General features: G+C 47.0%; 1 protein-coding gene across 5 annotated transcripts; it reads left to right on the plus strand.

Moving 5' to 3' along the window:
• Window positions 1-879: 879 nt before the first annotated feature.
• SPP2 (secreted phosphoprotein 2) lies at window positions 880-12,943 on the plus strand. Of its 5 annotated transcripts, none has more exons than XM_027665545.1 (8): window positions 880-1,016; window positions 1,111-1,235; window positions 2,566-2,688; window positions 4,111-4,221; window positions 6,458-6,512; window positions 7,018-7,119; window positions 9,497-9,529; window positions 12,538-12,937. In XM_027665545.1, exons 1-6 carry the CDS (start codon window positions 968-970, stop codon window positions 7,107-7,109), a joined length of 555 nt encoding a protein of 184 aa, XP_027521346.1. In that variant the 5' UTR covers window positions 880-967; the 3' UTR covers window positions 7,110-7,119; window positions 9,497-9,529; window positions 12,538-12,937. The 5 variants fall into 5 exon arrangements, with proteins under 5 accessions (XP_027521346.1, XP_027521350.1, XP_027521347.1 ...); XM_027665549.1 differs by lacking the exon at window positions 12,538-12,937 and adding an exon at window positions 10,384-11,040; XM_027665546.1 differs by lacking the exon at window positions 9,497-9,529 and having other exon boundaries at window positions 12,645-12,937.
• Window positions 12,944-24,048: the final 11,105 nt, after the last annotated feature.

The raw sequence follows: 24,048 nt of genomic DNA on the forward strand, positions 1-24,048 counted from the left end.
GCTCTGTGGCTTTTCAGGTACCAATCTTTGGGGCTGGAGGTAATATTTGCCTTGCATCAGCTACTGCATTTTGCCAGTGGCCCTGTAAGAGCTGTTCCTGCTGACCTGGCAGGCACAGGAAATCTAAATATTTAAAGTTTCAAAGGCTCCAGGTAACGCAGTGAGGCCTGTGAGGTTCTGCTTCAGGCCATGGTGTTCCAGAATGCCCATCAGGGGTGTGTAACTGAGGTTTTGTTTGCTGTAACTTGTGCTTTTTGTTGCTTCACTCTCAAAGTCCACTTCCAGCAACACCAGTAGGAGCTGTGGAGGGTGATGTGTTGTCCATCAGACCTGCAGTGCCGAAGGGATTAGACACTGATTAGAATTCCACAATCACTGAGGTTGGAAAAGCCCTCCCAGCCCATGGAGTCCCCCCTGTGCCTGACCCTCACCTTGTCCCCCAGCCCAGAGCATTGAGTGCCACAGCCAGTCCTTCCTTGGACACCTCCAGGGATGGAGACTCCACCACCTCTCTGGGCAGCCCCTTCCAAGGCCTGACCACCCTTTCCATGGAGAAATTCCTCCTGATGTCCAACCTGATGAAGCTGCTGGGTCCAGTGCTAAGGAAAGAGTTGTCTCATTCCATGGAAAACTAATGATTAAAAGTGAACAGAATAACTATATTCTATCTTTGACTGTGGAGATATAGGGAATTCAGTGCTCCCTGAATTCTCCTATTGGGAATTCAGTCCTGGGAAAAAGGCACTGCAGCCCATCCCTTATCAGAGAGCTGCTGCTAAAGGGAGAAAAGCTGACAGCAAATATTTATCCTGGGATCAATTCTGTTTAAAGTGCAATGTTTGTAGCAGGGCTTGGGCGTGGGGAGGTCAGGCGTGGGATCAAGGCTGCATTTATATAAAGACAGGAATATGCACTGGGAATCCTTGTTTAGAAAGCGAAAAGACTGGAGAATTTTGAGAGACACATCATGAGGGTCCTAATTTTTCTCCTCACAGTGTGCATTTTCTCATGCTCTGGTAAGTTGGAGCCACATCCTCTTCCTTAAGGTGGTTTTGGGGAGAAAATACAAGTCCACAACGAACTCCTAATGGAGCTGTGCTTCCCTCTCAGGGTTTCCAGCCTATGACTATGAACTCCCTGTCGTGGAAGAGGCTCTCAATGCTTCCATTGCACGGATCAATTCCCAGTCCTGGGGGAGGAACCTGTATGGTGTTGTCAGGAGCCACGTCACAGGAGTAAGTGCACAGAAACCGGGGATCCCTTACCTGAAACTTGCTTTGCTGGGATGCAAAACCCTTTTCCACCCAGCTCTGGAAACCCAGATTTCGTTGGAATTCACTGCTTGGAAGAGGGTGGGCTTGGGGCATTATCGGGAATCATGGCTTTAGGAACACAAAACTCCTTTGTATGTTGGTTTGTGATTAAAAATACTTTAGGAGTTCAGGTTTTTCACCCTTAGAACAGAAAACTTTGAAGGATGTCTTGTAGGATTTTGTTCAAAAGTGGTGGTTTTAAATACCTCCAGCTAACCACTTTGCTTTGGGCATCAAGCAACCTGGTTCATCTCAAGGTCTCAGCTGATTAAATGCCACCACACATTCTTTCTCCAATCTGTATTTGTCACCTGTCTAAACCACCAGTTGTGGTTTAAATCTGCTGCAGTCTAAATGCAGGCAGGAAACCTCTATCTGTTTTAATTTGTTGTGCTAAGAATTGTATTGGATACCTTGAGTTAAGGAGTTTAAGCTTCTTAATTCCAAGTTAGCACATCCATGCTCCTGAACACCCTCAGAACTGTTTCTGTAGGTGGCATGTATCAAGTCTTCTGCAAGAATGAATGACAAAATGACTGCTGAATTTATATAGTCTAGAGAAAAAACAAACAAATATTTGAAAGCAATGCTGATCTGTTGTTAGTTGGGGGTTTTTTGGGGGAGGGGAGGTTGCTTTTTTTTTAGTCTCTCATCTGAGCTAAAACATTGATTAGACTGTGAGAAGGAGAAAAAAAAATAACAAAAAGCAGTCAAGCTCTCTAAATCTTTTGGTGGTGTGTGCATGTTGCCCATTGAGGCACCTGAGCTGACATGAAGTGCCTCTATAAGCTCCATTAAATCACTTGCTTGCTCTCATGGGATTTATTTTCCAAGCCAGGTGTTTCCGATAGACCTCCCAGCAGTCAGGATATCCAAAACAGAGCTTTTGGCACCCTGGTTCTCACAAAGGAAGGGGTAACATGCAGGGGAAATGCTATGCTCATCTGCCTTTGACAGTTTAGGTCCCCACAACTCTGAGCAGTATCAGGATCCAGCAATGACTGGAAGACTCAAGTGGAGTAAGATTCAAGTGGGATTCAACCCCCATGAGTGGTGTTTCAAGTGAAATCCCCATGGAAAACTGTCCTATGTTGCTGTTACCAATAAAACAAGCCTTTCTCACACGCAGCAACCCGCTCTAAATTGGGCACTGATGCCTAATGCCCTCAGGTCATCTTCTGCTTGACAAAACAAAGCAAGGTTGCCATGCAGTGGGCACAGAAGAGTGTTGTGTTGACCTTCCTTTTACCAGGTTGACATGTGGAACAGTGATGCCTACAGACTAGAGCTGCAGTTCAGCATCCGTGAGACCATGTGCTTGAAGGCTTCAGGGAGAGATCCCTTCACCTGTGACTTCAAAACTGGGCCTTATGTGGTAAGTGCCTCTGGTAGGAATGGGAGCCCTCCCCTCCCTGCAGGATGCTCTCAGGATGTGTTGGGAATGCTACTGGTGCTGAAAAATGAGGAATGACTGGCTTTCTGAAAGCCTAAACAGATACAACCCACAGCATGGAGTGGGTGTTAGGTGGGAAGGGTCAGTGCTGGGAAAGTCTTTTGCCTGGAATACAGGGGGGAATACAGGGACTGCTGTGAGCTGAAAACAGGATTTGTGTCTTGGAGCAGCATGTAGGAAAAGTGTCTGTGTGTTCTGGGGCCAAATCCCAGAAGGAATGGCTTCTTTAAGATAAGATGGTGGAAGAGCTGATGTTTGACCGGCTTGAGCCTATCATGCCTCTGGGCACCAGGTAAAGCTTTCTCTTCCCATGCAGTACAGATTCCCTCTCTGTGCTGATGGCTTTCAGCTCTTCAACTCTCAGCCTCAAATAAACAGGTTCTTGATGCAGTTCTTGCTCTGGTCTTGATTCTCAAATCACCAGCTTTGGTGAAAATATGTCACCTTTGAGTCTGGACTTCTTTGTGCACAGTTATTTTGGCCAAATCACAGCTCCCACTGAGAGTTTCTGAGGGCTTGTATCCTAACTGCTGGCACAGATCTTCCACAGATATTATCTCTGCCTTTATGCTGCTCCAAGCTGAACTCTTCTAACCCCTTTTCCCTCTAGGAATGGCTGCCAAACTTACTTGTCCTTCCTGGGCACAGTCTTTAGGGAAGAGCAGGGATCTGGAAAGGCGGTCAGCAAGGTGCAAAGGCTTTCCTCTCAGCTTATGAGTAGTGTTACTCCCACAGGAGGCAGTTTACCCCATAAAAAGAGGAATGGAGTCCCTTTGAGCATCTCTACTCGTGAGCTAAGCAGCTGGTGTGTTTGTGTAGATGGCACCACACAGAACTGATGGTTATTGCTTGGTTTTCCTTAAAAACACAAGGGTTGGCTGCTATGGTGTTATCCCTGGATCCTAAACAGACACCATCCCTCTTTTCCTCTTGGGGCAATACAGTGTGAAAGATAGTGTGAGGGTGTGTTTTCCAAACTCGAGTGCAGGTTTTGCTGGAGCTTCTGTCAAATTGCAGAGACAACTTCTTTAAACAAAGGTAATTTAACATTCAGAGCTGGAGCTGCCATTGGCATAGCCCTACACTGCCCCTGTTTGTTGTCCTTGGTGATGCCAGGGCAGTGAAAAGGATGTGGAGGTTTTCTCCTACCTCGAGCAGGCTCAAGGCTTTGTACAGCCAACAAGTAGTTGTGGAGGAATAACCTGTGTGTCCTGTATAATCTTGCTTGAGTTTCTTTCTCTTGGAGTTTTTTTCTAACTCCTTCTACAGGTTCCCACCCCCAAGGAAACTCTCATGTACTGGAGGTTTGCCCTCTGAGATTTGCTCTGTTCCATTCTGTTACAGCCAACTGCTTCCTGCAGGAGTGTTGTGGAAGTCTCTGATGAGCAGATTTCCAGTGTCATCGTGCGGTGCCACCGTGGCACCTTCAGCTCTGAGTCGCTGAGCAGCGAGGAGGTAAGGAAAGGGAAAACCTGCTTTTGGCTGCCTGGGGGAGAGAAAAGTCTTCTTATCCTCTTTTAAAGAGAAGTCTGTGTGTGAACTGCAGTTCCAAGACTGGAGGTCTTGATCAGAAAACTGACTGTGGTTTGAAATCCAGCTGTGTCCTGTTACACTTCCCTTTGCATCAGCTGAGGGGTTTGACCCTGCTAAATGTGTGAATCTCTGCAGCAGCCTGGCACACCCACCAGCTCCAACACTTCCTTCTTTGAGTATGTGCCTGGAGAACAGTGATCAGCATGTCTTGGACAGAAACAAATCCTGATGGCTCTGGCTCTGACACCAAACCCAGCTCTCAGCTGAGCATGTCATCACAGCACAACTGAAGGACGTTTGCTCTGCTGAGATCTGTGTGTTCCCTTTTTGAGCTCTTGTTTGATTTTTAGGGTGTGATGAAATGCTGACCAAACCTGGGAATTCCTGCTGGCTGTTTTCAAATCATGCCAGTGTCCACTTTATCCTTGAACTGACACCTGAACCTGGGTGCCTGCACTTTGAACACAGCTCTACACTGGGTGTTGTGCTTGAGGGAACAAAGTTTCTCAAGGAAGCACATGGAAAGTTTTTAATTCTGTAAAGTATAAGGGACTAAATTAATAATTTGGGTTGGAAGGGATCTGAAAGCTCATCCAGTCCCACCCCCTGCCATGGGCAGGGACATCTCCCATTATCCCAGGTTGCTCCAAGCCCCTCCAACCTGGCTTTGGTTACTTCCCAGGATGGGGCAGCAACAGCTTCTCTGGGCAACCTGTGCCAGGACCTCCCCACCTTCCCAGGAAAGAATTCCTTCCCAATATCCCATCTAACCCTGCCCTTGGGCAGTGGGAAGCCATTCTCCCTTGTCCTGTCACTTGTGAACATTACAAACCCTTGTGAAAAGTCCCTCTCCAGCTGCCTTGTAAACAAATAGGATTCTGTGTCACCTTCACTTGGCTTGAATTGCCAAATTAGCTTGTAATTTATTCTTTTTTTTCTCAAAATCTCTTCAGAGCTAGCTAGTGGCTGCACCACAGGAAGTCTTGATTTGCAGAGCAGAAAGGCTGCATGTGAAACCCTGAATTGTGGAACACAGCACTGGATGTTCAGTCAGTCCTCTGTGGGTTGACATAACTGTTGTTTAATAGGGCACTCAGCACAAACACTTGTTTTTACCAGCAGACATCTTCCTGCAAGTCTTCCTTAACCATCACTTAAAAATTCAGTGCTGCTGCCACTAGTCCTGCTGGGGAATGTATTTCCTGCAATGTTAATAAGGAATAAATGCCAAAGGGAATTATTGCACTTGAAAAGAAAAGTGTTTCCCTCTGCAGAGGGCTGCAGCAAGTGCACTGTAGCTCTTGCTTGAGGGCTGTAACTCAGCTCAAGGGACCTCAGCCTGGCTGAGATGGTGTCAGTGTAGCTGTGGTGGTATTTGGGGAGAAAGAATTGGGATTGACTGAGGCTGGGATCACAGGATCTCCTGAGCTGGAGGGAACCCACAAAGATCACCAAGTCCCACTCCTGGCCCTGCATGGGACACCCCAACAATCCCATCCTGTCCCCGAGGGCGTTGTCCAAACGTTTCTGGAGCTCTGGCAGCCTTGGTGCTGTGCCCACTGCCCTGGGGAGCCTGGTCAGTGCCCAACCACCTCTGGGGGAAGAACCTTTTCTTGGGATCCAGCCTAAATCTCTCCTGGCACACCTCCAGCTATTCCCTCAGGTCCTGTCAGTGGTCACACAGAGCAGAAACTGGAGCTGCCCCTTGGGTGGAAGCTCAGACCCTGATGAAGGCTGAGCTCAGTCTCCTCCAGGCTGAACAAGCCAAGTGATCGTGACCAGTGGGATCTCGTTACTTGGTTAGAGACCAATAAAACAAGGCTTTTAAAAAGACAACTTTGGATAAATGTGTCCAGGGGGTTCCCCCTGTGGCTGCAACAGAGTAGGAGCTCTGCAGGCTCTGCTCTCCTGGCTGTGTCTGCACTGCAGGGAGGTGAGGTAAGGTTTGAGACACGAAGGATTTGGATCTGAGAGCCTCCCTGCAACCACGAACTTCCTTAGCAACGCCACTACTTCGCAGGACTATCAGCAATACTTGTTCTCAGCAATATTAATGATGAGGTTTGGAATTACTTTAGTGATCACCCGGTGCCTGAGGAAAGGGAGAGGTGGACTTGTTGATAGATGGGCTTTTCAAAGAAATGTCTTTAATTTACAGATGATGTATGTGCCGAAAATGACCCCCGGCCGGGGAGGCAGCGCTCGCAGGGAAGGTAAGACAGCCCTGCCATGATGGACTGCCTTGGCCTGTGTTTGCCTTTTGTAGCATCTCAAGGTCATCTGTCTGAGGGAGAAGACAATGTGGAAGGTCAGCAGTTTGCTTTGGTCATGGGCAGCTGGTTTTTCCTTTGCTGAGGATACAAGGAGGGCATTTTTCTGCCAAGCAGGGCCACGCTGAGGTTTACGCATTGTCTGGATTGCCAGATTTGTGCTCTCATAACCAGGACTTGTGTGCAGCCTCGAGGGTGCCCCGATGTCATGCTGAATGCTGAATATTATTTATTTTAGAATCCCAGAATGGTTTGGGTTGGAAGGGATCTTAAAGCCCATCTCATTCCACCTTCTGCCATGGGCAGGGACACCTTCCACTAGCCCAGGTTTCTCCAAGCCCTGTCCAACCTGGCCTTGGACACTTTCTTGGGCAGCCACAGCTCTGGGCAACAATGAACACACTTGAAAGCGTCTAATGCTCATGTATGTCACCATGTTCCTTTTTAGAGGATGTCTTTGCTCCTGAAGCCTCACCTTCGAGGGGAAGAGGTGGCAGCCATGGGGATTGGCACAGACTCAGCTCTGACAAGATGGAATAATCTGGTTTGGGTGAGTACAATTCCAAGTGGAGCATTTATACACCCTAGGTCTGCAGTTTTTGGGGCAGGGTGGGGAAGTGGCTGCTCAGGAGGAAGGAGCTCTTGTTCCTTCACTGCTCAGAAGACATCCCAGCTACAGATCTCATGGCCATCACTCCCTTTTGAGTTCCATGTATGTATATGGCCATCCCACATACTCCCACGAGTGTGCTGGGGTGCAGTAGTGTGAACAGGGTGCAAGAAAATCAATCTGCTGAGTGCGAGTTTGACACAGAGTTCAAGACTTTTTGCCTTCATTTGCCTCACTCCAAGGACATTGAGGGGCTGGAGCACATCCAGGGAAGGGAACGGAGCTGGGAAGGGGCTGGAGCAGCAGGAGCAGCTGAGGGACCTGGGGGGGGCTCATCCTGGAGAAAAGGAGGCTCAGGGGGGACCTTCTGGCTCTGCAACCCCCTAACAGGAGGGGGAAAACGGGGGAGGTCGGGCTCTGCTGCCAGGGAACAAGGGACAGGAGGAGAGGGAACAGCCTCCAGCTGTGCCAGGGAGGTTTATATGGGACGTTAGGGGAAATAAAATTCACCAAAAGGGTTGTAAAGCTTTGGAACAGACTGCCCAGGGCATTGGAGGAGTCGCCATCCTGGAAGGGTTCAAAAAACCTGTGGATGTGGCACCTGAGGACATGGCTTAGTGGTGAACAAGGTGGTGATGCTGGGCCTTGATGATCTTTTCCAACCTTAGCAATTCTTCTGTGATTCTGTGTCTCTTTATTGGCAGACACATTTCTGCCTGATGTTTCATGGATTCTTTGGACCTTATCCCAAAAAACCTTGACACATGGCTTCTGAAACAAAAACTGACTGTGGTGTAATGGCTCTGGGAGAACCACAGTGCTGTTTGCCCAGGAAAAGCATTTGTTGCAGATAATCTGTGAAGGAGATGTTTGGAGCCCAATTAATGGGAATGATAATGAAAGACACCCATGATTTATTGGAGCTGGCAAGGCCTATCCTACACAATCCACCTTTACTGACCTGCTTCTAAGGCTCTGTGTGGGAGCAACTCTAATTGCTGCTGCTGTCTTACTTGCCATTTTAGGGATTTAATCTAAAGGGGAATGCTTTGAAAGAGTTTTGGCAAAACAGAATGAGCTCGTTCTTAGGCATGTTAAACAGGTTTAAAGCAGTTGGGAAAGGAAGGTAGTGCTGTGTCTTTGTGATTAAAAAGGCTTCAAGTACTCACTGGGGCATCATTAGCAGGTGTCTGTCCCTGGAGAGGGCCAGAACTGAGCTCAGCTCAAGGCTCCTGCACTGGAGCCAGTTTTAAACAGAATTTAACACCGATGACTCACCAAAACCTAACACATGTTACTCATAAGCATATCTGTGGTAAACTTCCCTGTGCTGAAGGAGACAAACCCCCTGCTCTCCTGGAAACAAGATATGAAAGGAAAACCCAGGCACTCCGTTCTGTTTGTAAAAATGATTCCATTAAACCCATGTGCTATTTTAGTTTATCCATGAGCCACTAAAGCCAATGGGCTGTTTTAATCACTTCCTGTCTTCTATAGGAATCCTAATTTTCCTTTGCATTTGGGAAGTGCCAGGTATCTTTAATCCTTTGGCTCTCAGGAAGAGCTATTCCCGTTAAGCTTTGACACAAATGCTTTGTGTTCCTGTACCTAATGCCTAAGAAATCTCCAAGCCAAAAGCAACCTGTAAAATCTTCTTGAAAGAGAAAGTGAAAAAAATGGGGAGAAATGTATGCTTCTTGAAATCCTGAGCAGCTCGAAATTTAATACTTTCTGCTTGCTCTTGAAGATGGGTTGCAAGTGGCATTTGTGGAGCTGTGTTTCATCCCAGTGTCCTCCTGGGTTTTGGCCATCTCAGAGGCAGATGCCCCATGAGACTGGGAGAGAATATCAAAACCCCTCAAAGCTCCCTGTTTCTCTTTTTTTTTATCAGTTTGACTTTTTAGCTGTCAAGTGTGGAGAAAAGTCTTCTTGATTTGAGTTGTTTCCAGAATGAGAGGGTTTCACCCCTGGGTTTAATTTGGATCCACACAGCCCCAAATGATTTCATGTGTTTGAGGCCAGGAAAAGTTATTCCTGCCTGTTTTCCCCGGGTTTTGGCACCTGTGTGATCCTGGCTGGAATTATTACAAGCCATACTGTGATGGCAGTGTTTGGTGGGGCATGGGAAATGAGAGTTTTGAAATGGCAGCAGCTCAGCTGGCTTAGCTTAGCTGAGAATATTTTGGGGGAGGCTGGGGAAATAGTAATTTAATAATAGAAGACTTTCATCTCTTCCTCAAAGAGCCTGGTGCTGACAGGCAAAGCTAGACAAGTTCAGGTGAGAAATGACATGTGATTCCTTTTTTTTACACAACAGGACAGATAACTGGCTGCTGCAAAAATTACTCAGGCAAGTGGCTGACAGAGTTTTTCATGCTGGATTTTAGGTTTTCTGAACTAGATCTTCTCATCTTTTTGGCTAGAGGAGTTATTTCAGGGGAAATCTGTGCCTGGAACTCTGTGCAAGAAGCTGGGCTAAATGATCTCACTGGTGCTTTGTAGCTTCTTTTGTTTATTAGAATGTGCTAAATATTCAAGAGGGGGGAAAAAATCAGTGCCATTGTTACATAAAGAACTTTTTCAAGTCTGCAGCTGTCAGACCCACTGGTCTGCTGGGGCCTGCAGGAGTTAGAAACTGCATATGAAAAATCCATCAATGATTAATGAGCTTATTTCAGTGACAGGTCCTAATCAGATTTTCTGGATTTATTTCCTAGCGTGTCTCCAGAACTGGAGAGATCTAAAATTCCCACTGCATGCTGTGGGCCAGCCTTTCCAACAAAAGGCACGTGAGGGAGCGACAGGAGGAGGGGAAGCTGCTCCTCGGTACAAGAGCTGATCACCTGTTGCAGGACAACCTGCAACAAGGGTTGAGGTCATCAGTGAGCTTGGCCAGGGATGTTCAGAGCCTGTGGGAGCACCAGAGGGCATGTTAGTGATGCTGCTGAACTCCTGGGGAATGTGCTTGGAAAAGATGCTGCCTAGCGTACAAATAATATGAGAGGCTCTTTTGAGTCTGCACAGGACAAGGAATTCGGGGTTCTCTTAAGCTGGAATCTGCTTAATGATGTTTGTGGCTCTGAATTGCAAAGAGGAGCCTAAAAATAGCTCAACCTCGTCAAACACCTCGAAGCCCAGAAAGCAAATGGGTCCCAATGCTCTGCTTTTCCAAAACCACCTGCCTAAGGAAGTTTTTCTGCGCAGGGGGAAGCCTGACCTGTGGCTTTTATCTGGAATCTCCCCAGCAATGCTTCATGGCCTTGAACAGGAAAATAAAGCAGCAAGTTGCCTTTGCAATATGCACGTATATGGTGAATGCTGATAGTCTCTTACTCATTAATCACACGAGGAAAGCATTTTTTAGCAGAAAATCAAATCCCTCCAGCATCAAGGCTGTGATTTCCTCCTCGAGTTTTCTCTATTTTCCTTACAATTACTCTCTCTTACCTGGCACACCTTGCTGCTGGCAGGAATATGGTGGTTATTAGCAGCTGATTAACAGCCTTGCAGATGCCAGAAGAGTGGCACCCTTGAATATTAGGGTTTGGTTGTGGGTTTTTTTCAATGGAAAAGTAACTGGCAGCATTGGGCCTCTTTTCATACCAAGAAATCCAGGATCTGACCTTCAGAGTGAAATGGATGCTTGTTTATCTGTCTTCTATTGATATAATACCAGAGCAGGGTGCAAAGCCCTCCTGGGGCACGGGAAAATGAGCTTTAATCCCCTGTGTCCTCATTAAGGAGCAGCTTGATTTTAGTTGTGCTTTCATATCCCTGTGTCTCTGGTTTTTTTTCCTCTCTCATTCACCCACCCACCTTCTACAGTTCTCAAAAAGCAGCTTATTGCTTTCTGGGGAAAGAAAAAAAAAATAAAGTGAAGCACCAGAGGGAAGGAAAATCCCTGGCGAGTGGGATCTGTTGCAGAGCGCGTGAGCTCCGTGTCGGAGCTTTGGGAGCTTTGGGAGTGAGAGCTTGGGGAATGACAGGCTGCTGTTTCATCCCTCCTGCCACAGAGCCTGTCTGTGATGGCTGAGCCCTTGGTGGCACCTGGCAGCTGTGATATGGCGTGGCAGGGAGGACAGCAAGCTTTCATCTGCTCGCAGGGAAAGGACTGGGATTGAAACAGAGCCAGGCAGGACCTTTCCTGGCGGAGGTCAGAGCTGTTCTGGCAGAGAAGGGAATTGCTGTGACAATCTCCTGTTGCTACTCTGAGCAGCAGCAATTTTTGTCTTGCCCTTTGTCCACCTCTTCTTGATCTGTTTCGAAGGATTAGACCCACATCTGCATGGAGGAAATTGTCCCTGCTCCTGGAGGATGCAGAGCTTGGATGATCCCTTAGGCTTCACAAGCCCCTTAATCAAATTCCTGGAGAAAACCAACGGGACTTCCCTCACTGGAGGAGCAGAAAGGGCTCTCGGCTGCCCTCAAACTGCTGCTCATGGTTGGATTTTGGAAGCACTAGAAACGAGCTTGTCAAAGGATCAGGCAGGCGGAGAAGGACCCCTCAAAGCAAGGCCAGGTTCCTGAGGCTGTGTGGCTCAAGTTAGGATACCCTGGGATGTAGATCCTCTTTGGGCTCTAGAGAGCAGCACTCTTGGGGGAAGGTTTTTTTCCTTAAACTGAGCTGGAATTTCCCATGTTCCCACTGGTTCCTGTGTCTTCTCCTGTCACTTGGTCCCCAATGGTGAGTGTAGTGGCTGGTCCTGGTCCTTAGGCCTGCACCCCCTCCTCCAGGGCTGGTAGGACCCAGGTGCTCTCAGAGGGTCACTCTATTTCATCACTTCCACATGTCTGGACATTCCTTTCTGACCCAAATCTATCCCTCAAATTTTACCAAGAAAATTGTCTTACTGAAACATTTCAGGTTGCCATGGTGACCAACTTGCTGAAGACACAGTGTAGGCTACAGAATGCTGGAGAAACAGTCACATGTTCCCTCTGAAAAACACATCTTCAATTTCTTCTGCATATTGAAGCTTTTAATTCAGATCCATCTCAGAGCAGACTCTACATCAGCTCCAAGCCTCAACCATCTCTGCTTTTGAGCCTTGACAACATGTGTTGATTTGTGTACTTATTTCCCTGCCGTTAATTTTTCTAACAATCTGCTTCTTTTTTTTTTCTCTCTTCTTTTACTCTAATTAGCCATTGCCATGACATTTGTGCACATATGTTTTGCATATGCAGGTTTCTTTCTGCAGATTCCACATGGTGGGACTCTGACGTTAAGCAAGTTAATAAGCAACTTGGTGAAGCTGAATACCCTTTTTCCAAGGCTATGGGTGTTTGGTTGGTTGTGTGAAGTATGAGACATTCTCAGCTCTGATATTTCTCCTTTCTCACTGTTTTTCAAATTAGATTGGAGAATGTGAAGAATCGAGATTAAAAGATCCAACATGGGAAGAAAGAACCTGGTGTTTTGTCCTTTTTTTTTTTTTTGTGAAAAACTATTCTGCAATGAAAAGAAGTCTTTTCCCAAACTGAGTTTCTGCCGTGATGGCAATTGGATGAGCTCATGAGATGCCAAATACACACTTGTCCATCGAGAGCCCCTCCTGATGTGTGGGATTTCCCTGGGAGGACTCTCAGACACCGAGTGTGTAACCGCGTGGAGGATATTTGTACCATCCCATAATGATGCTATTAAAAGCTTGTTATTCCACCTGTTTGTTCTACGTTGCTCTCTGGTTGGTTGTAATTTTCTGTAATGGTCTCAACTAATTATTGATTATTCAAACCAATAAACTCACTCAATTCCGTTTTCTCTGGGGTGCAGCAGCTGTGGAAAAGGTGTCTTGCTACAAAACCAAAGGCTTGAGTTGTAGCCCACCAGCAATCTGTCTTTAATGGGTACTTGGCCGCTAATGAGGGGAGCTGAGGGATGCTGATGACAGTAATTGCCAGGTACTAGTGGCTTTTGGAAGGAGGCCAGGTTAGAACTGACCTCTGGTATATTCCTCTCCCGGGAAACATGTCTTAGCAGTCTTGTCCCTTTCCCTCCACTCCATGCACAGAGCCCACCCTGCAGCTCTTTGTGAGGGGAAAGTTTACTGTGCAGTCTGGGGGGGGGTTCTGGTTGAGTTTTTTAATGCTTTATCAGTTATGCCATCGTCAAAATCAACTGATTTTTCTGTCTGAAGCAGCTCTCCCACCCAGTTTGGCTCTCAGTTAATTTTCCCTGCTCATTGCTGCAAGGTGACCTGATTTGTAGGAATTTCTATCGCCAAAGCATAAAGATACGTAGTCAGAGCCCTCGATGATCACCTGTAGCAGCAGCTGGGAGCAGAAGAAGGTGAAAGGTGCTGATAAGGTGCAGAGGTCCAACAGAGGAAGGGATGTTTTCCCTTTCCAGGGTGCTTTCACTTGGCTTGGCTCAACAGAACTGGGAACAATCAGCCCTTCAAGGCCAGCTTGGACGGGGCTTGGAGCAACCTGATCTAGTGGAAAGTGAGCAGAAAAACCTCCTTGGCTGTTCCCTGCAGACCTGTCTTTGTCTCCTGGGAAGGATAAGGTGGATTGACACATGAACCAGCTTCAGCTGGGTTTGTACTCCTCCCTATTTCACTCTTGCTTTTCCCAGTTCCCAACAGACAGTTCTCTTGGCCTAAAAGCAGTGATGCAGGGCCAGGAGTTGGACTCAGTGACCCTTGTGGGTCCCTTCCAACTCTGGATACTCCATGATTCTATGTATTGCTGATACATGATAATCAAACATGCATTTCTCTACCAAAAAAAAAAAAGGGGGGGGGGCAAAGGAAAGCCTTTATTTTTTCCCCAGCAAAATGAATTCTGCTCCTTGCTGCACGTATGCAAATGCCTTCACACCTAGAAGCTGATGTGGCATCTGCTGTGCAGATGTTTATCTGGCAGCAGGGAGTAATATTTCCTTTGTCGAGTTTTCCTGGTCTCAAATCGCTGACTCAAGCACTTGATGCTCCAGCATACCAATGACAGTTGCTATGGATGTTCCCTTCCAGCTCCCCCGGCTGAGACTCGGGTCTGCGTGAGCAGATCACGCGTTTTGTTGTCGGATTTTGCTCGGGGAGTGGAGATTTATGCAGCAGCAGGGACAGGGAGGGAGTTTTTCCCTGAGCCCTTCGAGATGCTGCTTGTCCTGGCAGGAATGTGCAGAGCAGAAATCTCCTCTTGCAGACTTTGAGGTTGCTCAGAAACTCTGAGGCAGCAAAAAAGGAGCGGTGGCTGAAGGGAGACAGCAAAGCTATGAGGGATTAGACCTGGCCTTGCTGTGTCTTTGTGGCAGTTTGAGTGTTGCCTCAGCAGAAGGTGAAATATAGCCACCCTTCAGTGCGTAGGGTGAGAGAAAAGGGGAGGATTTACATTGATTTGGACTTGGGTAATAATTTGGGGAACGAGCAGGAGCAGTTTCAGCCACCTGCAGTGGCAGTGGCAGGACCCCCGGCCCCTGCACAGCCAGTGTGTCCTGGAGAGCTCCAGCACTGCAGTGTGTTCATGGGGAAGGATGGAAACTGCTGACTTTTTACTCTCTGTGAGAAGTAGTACTGCATCCATGGCAGAATCACTCCTTTTTCTGCATTTTTCTCTGGGGTTTTTTGTATATCCCAACACTTTTTATGCTGACAGTGTCTGGGCAGGAATTCCCACGATGTGGGATGGATGAAGGACAACACCATGCAGTCATGCTGCAGAAAAAACAGGTTCAGTTCCCTTCATGCCCTTCAGCCAAGACTTGTGGAAGCACAGTGGGATTTGGGCTCTAGGGTGTCATAGCATCTCATTTCCCAGACCCTCTTTTTGGCATCATACCACGGATGGACACCCCATCCCTGGAAGTGTTCAAGGCCAGGCTGGACGTGGCTTGGAACAACCTGGTTTAGTGGAAGGTGTCTCTGCCCATGGCAGAGGTTGGAAAATGATGAGCTTTAAGGTCCATTCCAGTCCAAACCAGTTTGTGATTCTCTGACCGTTGCTGGGCACCGATGTAGTTTGTGCCACCACAGGTTTGGTACTGGTGCCTTGGTAGCCCTGTAGCAAATTCAGTTCATGTGGACTAGCTGGGAATGAGTAGAACTCCCAACAATAAAGTGGGGGGGTTAGTCCTACATGAAACTGGCCTAAAAATTGTCAAAGAGCAGAGATCACGAGCTGGATGGAGCCCCGCCCATGTGAGAGAGCAGGTTTATTGCTCATCCTGGAGGAATGCAGAGATTTCTTGGCACATGCTCTGCTGTCAGCAACCTCTTCTCAGGTTGCTAATTCAGACTGACCCCTGGATGATCTCTCAGAAACAAAGGAGAGGCCTTAATTGCCAAACCCATGTCCTGATTCAGAGAGCAGGGAGATGCTGGGATCGGGACCTGAGCGTTTTCCCATTCTGACTGAGCGTGTGGTTCGTCTGCAAATTTAACACGGAGACTTGGGAGGGTTTTAGGGAGACACAGCTGTGCTGAGGGTGGAGAACATCCTTTGTGGCAGAATAAATCAGTAGCTAATGCTCAGGCTGTTGGTGAGCTTGGCCACGCTGCTCCTGCTTTGCACTGATGCCCACTAGATGTCAGAATTGAACAAGTGCAAGGGGAGGCAGGAGCTCAGCTCTCAAATTACTCCCATTTCTTTTTTTACCTTCTGATTTCTGGCCTGCTGTGTGATAAAATGACCTTTGGGCAAGGAGGATCTGTGTATTTAAATGGTAAAGAGAGCAGGGGATGCAGAAGAGAAATGACTGAGAGACAAAAAATCCTGGACAGGTTAAAGTGCTTGTTTTGCCCATGGCAGCTCAGAGCTTAAATTCTGCTCCAGGCACAAAAACAGTTTTGCTTTTTACTCCATGGGACAGTGGAGTTTTCTCTCTCCCGCATGACAAACCCTTTTTGATAAAATGGCTTTAAATAAAATTTTAATCGAATTTTCCATCCACCCTTTGCCTTGGCTGTAAAGTGCCTTTGATAAGAGGAAAGGTAGAGAAATAAATGCTGGTTGTAAAGAGGGTTTAATTTTAGAGTTGAAGTTTTCTACCTGCTCCCATCTCTCCTCTTATTCAGGAGCTGAGCTCATTCACTGCAGCTGGTTAACATTAGCAAGGGCATCCTAATGGTTCATAATAATTAGATGTGCTAATTAATGCTTCCACAACCAGCAAGAAATTTGCTGCTGTCTGACATTCGCAGCTGCCACTGTGTTGGCTCCTTTCAGACCTTCTGCAGTCTTTAAAATCCTGATTTTTCCCCCTCCTTTTTCCCAGGACAAGTTTATGCCTCAGTCTCTTGATGTGGGGGGGGGGACTCTCTGTAGGAAATGGAGCACCAACACTTGACAATCATGATGTGGTGAAGAATTCTGAGAAGGTGGTCGTGACATGTCCGTGTGCATTGCTTTTTCTCTGTGACAAACAGGGAGTCTGGGGCTAGAAAACCAGAGCTAGCCCTGAAAGGGAGCCCTAAAACACAGGTCTTAACTCTTCCAAGAAAGTAAAGCTCCTGGAAGTGATCAAGATATTTGTTTGAGATTAAATCAGGGGGAGATTAAACTGGGAGGAGCAGCCCAAGAAGGAGATTGGGATTTTGTGTTGGCCTCCAGGCACCAAACTAGTTTAGGGCATAATTTATCTATGAGAGTTGAAGGAGGAGACCACCAGGAAAACCACAGAGCCTGGCAGGATCCCAGGGATTACAGGCCATGATTAATGAGAATTTAAAAAGAATCTTCTGTGCTTTTGGCAGCAGAACCTTTTTCTGAGCGATGGGAAGGTGATGGTGTTGGCTGAGCCTCCTCATCTGGGATAAATAATGGAGGGGAAAAAATCAGCATCCCAAAGAGAGGGCTGTGGATTTAAATAGGCAAAAGAATAATCTCATCAACAAGAGGTCCTGTGCAGAAGAACAGGGTCAGAAACATTTAAACCTAGGGCCTCAATGACACCTGAGGGTTACTGGGATAGACTCATTGAAGCTTTTAGGTTGTAAAAGACCTTTAAAATCATCGAGTCCAACTGTCAACTTAATAATGGGGCAACAAAAGCCCAATCACCTTTTCATGTTTTAAAGGTCTTGAATTTCCTTTTGTGTTTGAATACTGAAGGCAGTCTTGTTCAACAGTGAGGAATCTCCATTAAGCAGGTTTTCCAGGTATTTTGGAAGTAGATAGAAAGGATTAAAAAAACCCCACCACAAACAGAAAACCCTGAGATAGTCTCTGATGCAGGGGCTGCTAAGGAATATTTTAAGACCTTTCCTATGTAGTGGAATGGTCTTGCAAGGTACTTTGAGGGGAAGAAGCACTGACAATAAGAAATGGTAGAACTGATTGCAAGAGCCTTTGACTTTTTTGGTTTTCTGAGCTGGTTAAAACCTGTTGTTGTATTAATTGCAAACTTGGAAAGAACGGAAAGAAACACTCGTCCATGGTAATTTTTTCAGCTTCTTGAGCTCTTAAGAGCTTTCAAAGGATTCACTGGTCTTGCTGATTAATTTTCAGGAGCAGGCCCCACACCACGTTTCCCAGCAGAGAAAAGGGCTCAAATAGATGAGGTTTGTGCATCAAGAAAGATCCCCCTTTTCAAAGGGTTGGAGCAGCAGATCTGTGCATCTGCAATGTGTTCAGTGAACCAAAACACAGCTTTTTGTCCAAAAATCCCACGTGACAAAGCCTGCAAATACACCTACTGCAGTGGGGGTGTCTGGGAAAGACCAGAAGGGAATGGTTGGCTTGCTGCTGCTGTTTGAAGAGCATCACAGATTTTAGTTCCTTCACTGAAAGAGATGGAACAAAAGCTTGGAGCTGAAATATTAGGCCTTGGTTTTCTGCTGTGAATATATGACTGTATCTTTTTTAAAACTACTATTCATTTTGCTTATTTCCTTATGAAATGACTATTTAGTTGCTGTCTGCTGTTGGGCAACAGGCTGTGTTCTGACACTTCTGCATTTCTCATCTCTCTCTGGCTGAAATAACTCAGCAAAAAGTTGCCAATAATCCAGTTTCTCAAAAAAATCCTATTTTTAGGAGAACTTACTATTTACTGAGCACGTTGCCTGGTCCCACTGTGAACGAGAGCATAGATTCTCAGCATGGTGCTTGTGCCTGTCATCGATTGACATTTGCAGTGTTGGCTCTGCTGGAGAAGAGCAGGAGCAGAGGGCTGGAATTCCACAGGGACATGCTGGGAGGCTGGAGTCTGCCACGGTTTGAATGTGAATGCTGCTGGTGCAGGAGACTCCATCTGGTTTGTATTCATAGCCCTGCAGGGGCTCCCAAAGCCCAGGGAGCTGGTTTGTGGGAGCTGAGTGTGACCTTTGGAATCTGCTCCTCTGAGCAGCCAGAGAAGCTGTAAGGATCTTAGGTTTAAAACTCTCTCCTTACTTGATGCTAGGGCTGTTGATTTAAGGATGAGGCATCGCTGGGACCTGATGTGAGTGGTTTTCCTTCCAACCCTGAGCATTCTCAGATGTGCCACCCTTTGCACAGTCCCAGTCGTGGAAGGAACTGGGCTTGTTTCACCTCAAAACTGCCAGAGCCAAGGGCCAATTTGGCAAAAGAGGGGGGTTCTGGTGCTTGTGCCTCATTTGTCCTCCTAGAGAGAAGGAGAAACAGAAGAGATCTGTGGAAGAGTTTGGCTTTTTTTGCCCATGATCTGCCAAGAGTGGGAAATTCGCTCTTGAGCAGCCCATGACATACAGCAAAGCTCAGCCAGGCTCAGCTGAAAGTCCTGTGAGCACTTTCCCTTGTTCTTTTCCGTGTGCATTCTCTCTTATCTGCTGTGAGTGCAAAGAATGATGTGATTCCTGTCCTCCAAACACACCTCCCCAGCCCCTAATGTGTTAAAAAATATGGCAAGTGCTCGTTTACAGAGTTGGTAAATGATGTTCTGAGTGGCTGAGCCCAGCGTGGGGCAGAGCCCTGTGCCAGGTTCCCCTGCACAAATCCCAATCAATGTAACCACAGGACATGCTGCTGCAAGAAGCCACAGAGCACAAATGCTTTGCCATGATTAGGGACCTGTAGATACTTGCTGGTGTGGAGTGGTGCCCGCTTTGTGGTTATTTGCTCTTTTGAGTCCACTTTTAGAGGAGAATTGAACAAGTCAGGCACCATCTGGTTCCAAGACACTGATTTTAGCAAAAAAACAGTCATTCAAAGTCTGTCTTCCCCTTGTTTCTCCCACCTCATCCTGCTCTTCACGGATCAGGGACAGGCAGTTCAAATGTGTAAGGATACCACGAGCTGAGAACATGAAAGGCAGGGAGACAAGGCAGCTCTGAAAGTAGGTTAGAGATGAAACAAGCCTGAAATTTGGCAGCTACAGGCAAGGCTGGGTGGCCCAAGGGAAATGGCTCGAAATGATTGATGAGATAAATGATTAATGAAATGGTGTGATCAGCCTGGTGCGGGACTGCGTTTGTGTTTGGATCCCCAAGACAAAACCTGAGAGGAGAAGGGTGAGTGTGAGTGATGCAGAGCAACAAGTGCAAGGGCAGCATCTCCCAGAAGACAAGTAGATCACTCAAGTCAACCTCATGTTGGTTTTATTGCATCCCGTGGGGTGTGAAATATGCCCCTTGCTATGACCCTGTTTGGAGGATTGACTCATCATTTGGTACAGGATTTGCCACCTGCACAATTCTGTTCAGGCAGCTCAGATAGACAGAATTTCATCTGAATTTGACACATGGAGTTTGCTCTTACCTTTGCTGCCATCCACTGTGCAGAGCAGGTTTTTTGGTGGATCAGGAATATTGGGTCTCCTGGGCTGTTTGTATAGGGGTAGTAGTAACCTTGGGGCACGGGGGGTGTTCAGATCTCATTCTACTTTTTCCTGGCAGATATTTCTTTCAGGAAAGCAGGATGTTGGTGCGAGTTGTTCGAATAGCAGCTAATCTGTCATGTTGATGGTTGTGTCAGTGGAGTCTAAATAAGAGATCGATCTGTGTTTACACCCCTCGCCAACTTCTTGGAAGATTTTGGAACTAGGAGAGTGGCTTGTGGGAACTCGTTGCATCTGCCATTAGATTAATAGATCCAGACTTTACAATGACAGAACTATGCCCTCAAGGATTTCTTTTTTTTGCCAGTTTAAAAGACAAATGCATCATTATGTGATTCTGCGTGATCACTGTTGCTCAGATCCAAGTGTTTCCAGCGCACAGTAGGGCCAATAAAACCTGTTCATTAGGAGCTGGCTTGAAGAACCAGTCTCTTTGGACCCATCAGATGACTTCCTTTCCAGAATGCAGACACAAGTGCTGGCTTTCCATGGCTGGCACGTCCCAACAAGTGGCTGTCTCCTCCAAAATCAAACGGGAAGCTTGCAGCAAAAGCTGCCCTAGGAAGATGCTGTTTCTCCCAGAAGTTGCAGCACCTCCTGATTATTTAATGCCAGCTGGCTGGGATGGCTGGAGACTAGTATGGATGTGCCCGTAGCAATGGATATAGAGATATAATTATGTCTTTCATATGTAGATTTTCTTCTCCCCCTTCACTCTACAGCTCTTCAGCTGCCATTGATTAGGAGGACACTGATTTATAGAAACCAGTATAGAAACGGCAGATTTCTTCACCTTCCCCTTTCTGACATGAGCAACTGCTTCAAACATGGCTTGGAGAAGCTGAGCTGATATTCCAAGCAACACCAGTCTGGGCTCTGTTCCTGCTGAATAGAGAGGCAGCTGGCTTTGCAGCCTTCCAGAGCTGCACAGGGAAAACCAGCTCTGTGTGAAGGTCATTTATTTCCCCAAGGACAATAAACTTACATGGGATGGATTATCAGTTGGATTTTTAAGCAGTCCTGTGCTGCAGGATTGCTCAGTCTTTTATAACTGTGTTGGTTGCTCTCTAGGCTGGATGTAAGTTCTGGAATGACTTGGAGAAAGGTTGGGGGGAAAACCCCAATATATTTGTGTTTCTCTTTTTCTCGTTCTTTTCTTCTTCTTAACGACATTCTTCATAAGACCATGTTTTGGGGAGCGTGTGCTCGTTCAATGACTTGGATGTCACCCTTGGGCTGGGTGACATCACCCTTTAAATGCTGAGGTGGGTTTCAGGCCCTTGATAATTTGGGGAGCACAATGTCATGAGCCGGTGGATTCAGCTGACCTTCTGCAAGGCATTGCCATCAGGAGATAAGGAGCTCTTAGGAAACCACGGGGGTGTTACACAAGAGCCTTTCCCTTCTCTGGCTCTCACTGACAGCAGTTGGGTGGCTCCTCCACACAACCTCCTGGGACTTTTACCATTCCCCACAATAGCTGGGCTGTGCCACGAGCTTGGGCTCTGATTTGGTGAGATGCCAGCAGGGCACTGCTGCCGTGCCTCTTTTTGGCTGAACCTCAGAAGGCAGGTATCCAAAAATCAAGGGTTTTTTCCACGTCCACCATCTAAATCTTTTTAAAATGAAGGGATTAAAACAAGGAGGCAGAAATGAGATCCCCATGTGATCGCTGCATGTAATCTGTGCTCTCCTTGAGGACGTGTGACCTCAGGAAAACAGACCTTACTGCTTTTCCTCAGTTACAAAGGTGTCCCCAGGTATTTGCCTTCAACTGAAACCTCCAGGGCATGGAAAGCTACCAAGAGTCATCAAGACCTACCAGCTAAAAATGGATTGTTACTGAGTAGGCTGGAAAGCCCTTGAGACCAAAGATCTCTATGATGTGTCATCACCATGAGATGGAGGAAAAAACAGCTGTAGAGGAGCCAAGGGCACTAGTCTCTTCTGGGATGCTACCAGGAAAGAGTTTGTGACACAAGGAATTCATCTTTCTTGTTTTTAAAGAATCATCAGAGAATCCCAGACTGGTTTGATTGGAAGAGACCTTAAAGCTCATCCAGTCCCACCCCCTGCCATGAGCAGGGACACCTTCCACTAGTCCAGGTTGCTCCAAGCCCCCTTCAACCTGGCCTTGGACACTTCCAGGGATGGGGCAGCTGCAGCTTCTCTGGACAGCCTGTTCCAGGGCCTCCCCACCCTCATAGGGAAGAATTTCTTCCCAATATCCCATCTAACCCTGCCCTCTGGCAGTGGGAAGCCATTCCCCCTCGTCCTGTCCCTCCAGGCCCTTGTCAATAGTCTCTCTCCATCTATCTTCTTGGCTCCTTCAGGTCCCAGAAGGCCACACTTAAGTCACGCTGAAGCTTCTCTTTTCCAGGCTGAACAATCCTGATTCTCCCAGCCTTCCCTCCCAGCAGAGCTGCTCTATCCCTCTGATCAACTTGGTGCCTCCTCTGGACTCACTCCAACAGGTCCATGTCTTTCCTGTGCTGGGAACCTCAGAGGTGGAGGCAGCTCTGCAGGGGGGATCTCACTGCTTTCCTGTGAGGTCTTGGGGGCTGAGAAGCCTTAGGAGAAATATCCCAGCCCCATTTCTTGCTCTCAGACTCCTCTACAACCATTCCCTAGTTTCTGCAAGGGCACATCTTGCAGTCCCACTGGGATGCTGGGAATACAGAGGGTAACACTCAGCTCCTCCTCATGCTCTTTTCCCACCTGTCCTCCTTTCCTTCTGCTGGATGTGACATTCACATCTCAGGGTGTTGGGAATCCTGACAGTTGCTGAATTCTGTTTCAGAAGCCAGGCTGTACTTGCAATTTGAGGTTTCTTTGAGTAAAGGGAAGGCTAAAAAAAAAACAAATCATTTTTTTTAAAAGATGGGTTATGAGAAGAAAATGATGAAAAAAAAATGGAGTGCTGAAAGAGATTGACAGGGTGGTTTCATCAGCTGCTTGCTCTCACAGTAACCATATAATTTTTTTATCCAGGAGAAAAAGCTTTTCCAAGTGAAAAGTATCTTCAGTGCAGCTGGTTGCACCTTGTCTGCTCTCAGGGTAAGTGAAAGGCAGTGCTGACTGTTCCCCTGAACGTGGCAGTGAACAAGCCAGTTCTGTTGCCAGCACACTCCCAGGTAAAAGGCTCTGTGCAAATGCCAGAGGAGTGTCTCTGTCTCCAGACTTGAAAACTCAGCTGTCATTGCTTTCACCTTAACATGAAATAAGATGCAAAGGGTGTGGAGAGAGAGAACAGACAAAAACTGAACTCTGAGCCAAATTAGGTCTGCTGTGAAAGCAGTTTTCTGTTCCAGAGGTCCCTTTCTCTCCACAGGGGCTGGGTTGATTTTGGGCAGCTGCCAGACACCCTCCTGGATGTCTCTCACTGCTCCTCCTTGGCAGGACAGAGGGAGAAAACAAGATGGAAAATCTCCTGGATGGAGATAAAGAAAGGGAGATCATTCATCAGTTACTGTCCTGGGCAGAACAGACTTGCTTTGGAGGAAATGAATGTATTGCTAAAATTTGTGCAGCTTGGGGAAGAGGAGACTGAGGGGGGAACTCATAGAAGCCTAAAACTTCCTCCCAAGGGGCAGCACTGATCTCTGCTCTGGTGCCCAGTGGCAGGACCTGAGGGAATGGCTGGAGCTGAGTCAGGAGAGGGCTAGGGTGGATATCAGGGAAAGGTTTTCCACTCAGAGGGTGATTGGCACTGAACAGGCTCCCCAGGGCAGTGGGCACAGCCCCAAGGCTGCCAGAGCTCAAGGAACATTTGGACACACTCTCAGGATCAGGGTGGGGTTGTTGCGGTGTCCTGGACAGGGCCAGGAGTTGGACTCAATGGTCTTTGTGGGTCCCTTACACATTTTTTGGGTCATATCTTTATCCTTTTATATTGCCATTTACTGTAGCTAGTAACAACCAAAACAGCTACATACCTGTTTTCCTTTGCAACCAAATAGTTCTAAAATAAACCACACACACACACACACACACACATATATATATATATCTGTAAACATTGATCATCTAGTATTGATGTGCTTTGATTCACCCCAAGGGATTTATTAGCGAAGAACAAAAGTTACTTCTGTCTTTTGGGGCGGGTTGTAACAGTCCCTTCCAGCCCACAT

The sequence above is a fragment of the Corapipo altera genome, unplaced genomic scaffold (genome assembly GCF_003945725.1).
Source record: "Corapipo altera isolate COAL_440 unplaced genomic scaffold, ASM394572v1 158, whole genome shotgun sequence".
Lineage (NCBI taxonomy): Eukaryota > Metazoa > Chordata > Aves > Passeriformes > Pipridae > Corapipo > Corapipo altera.

What these genes read in the sequence shown, in the direction of transcription:
- SPP2 (XM_027665545.1), top strand. Translation starts at nt 968, where the DNA reads ATGAGGGTCCTAATTTTTCTCCTCACAGTGTGCATTTTCTCATGCTCT. An exon ending in TCAGGAGCCACGTCACAGGA is followed by an intron (nt 1,236 to 2,565) that starts GTAAGTGCACAG and finishes TCCTTTTACCAG; the next exon opens with GTTGACATGTGGAACAGTGA. An exon ending in TCAAAACTGGGCCTTATGTG is followed by an intron (nt 2,689 to 4,110) that starts GTAAGTGCCTCT and finishes ATTCTGTTACAG; the next exon opens with CCAACTGCTTCCTGCAGGAG.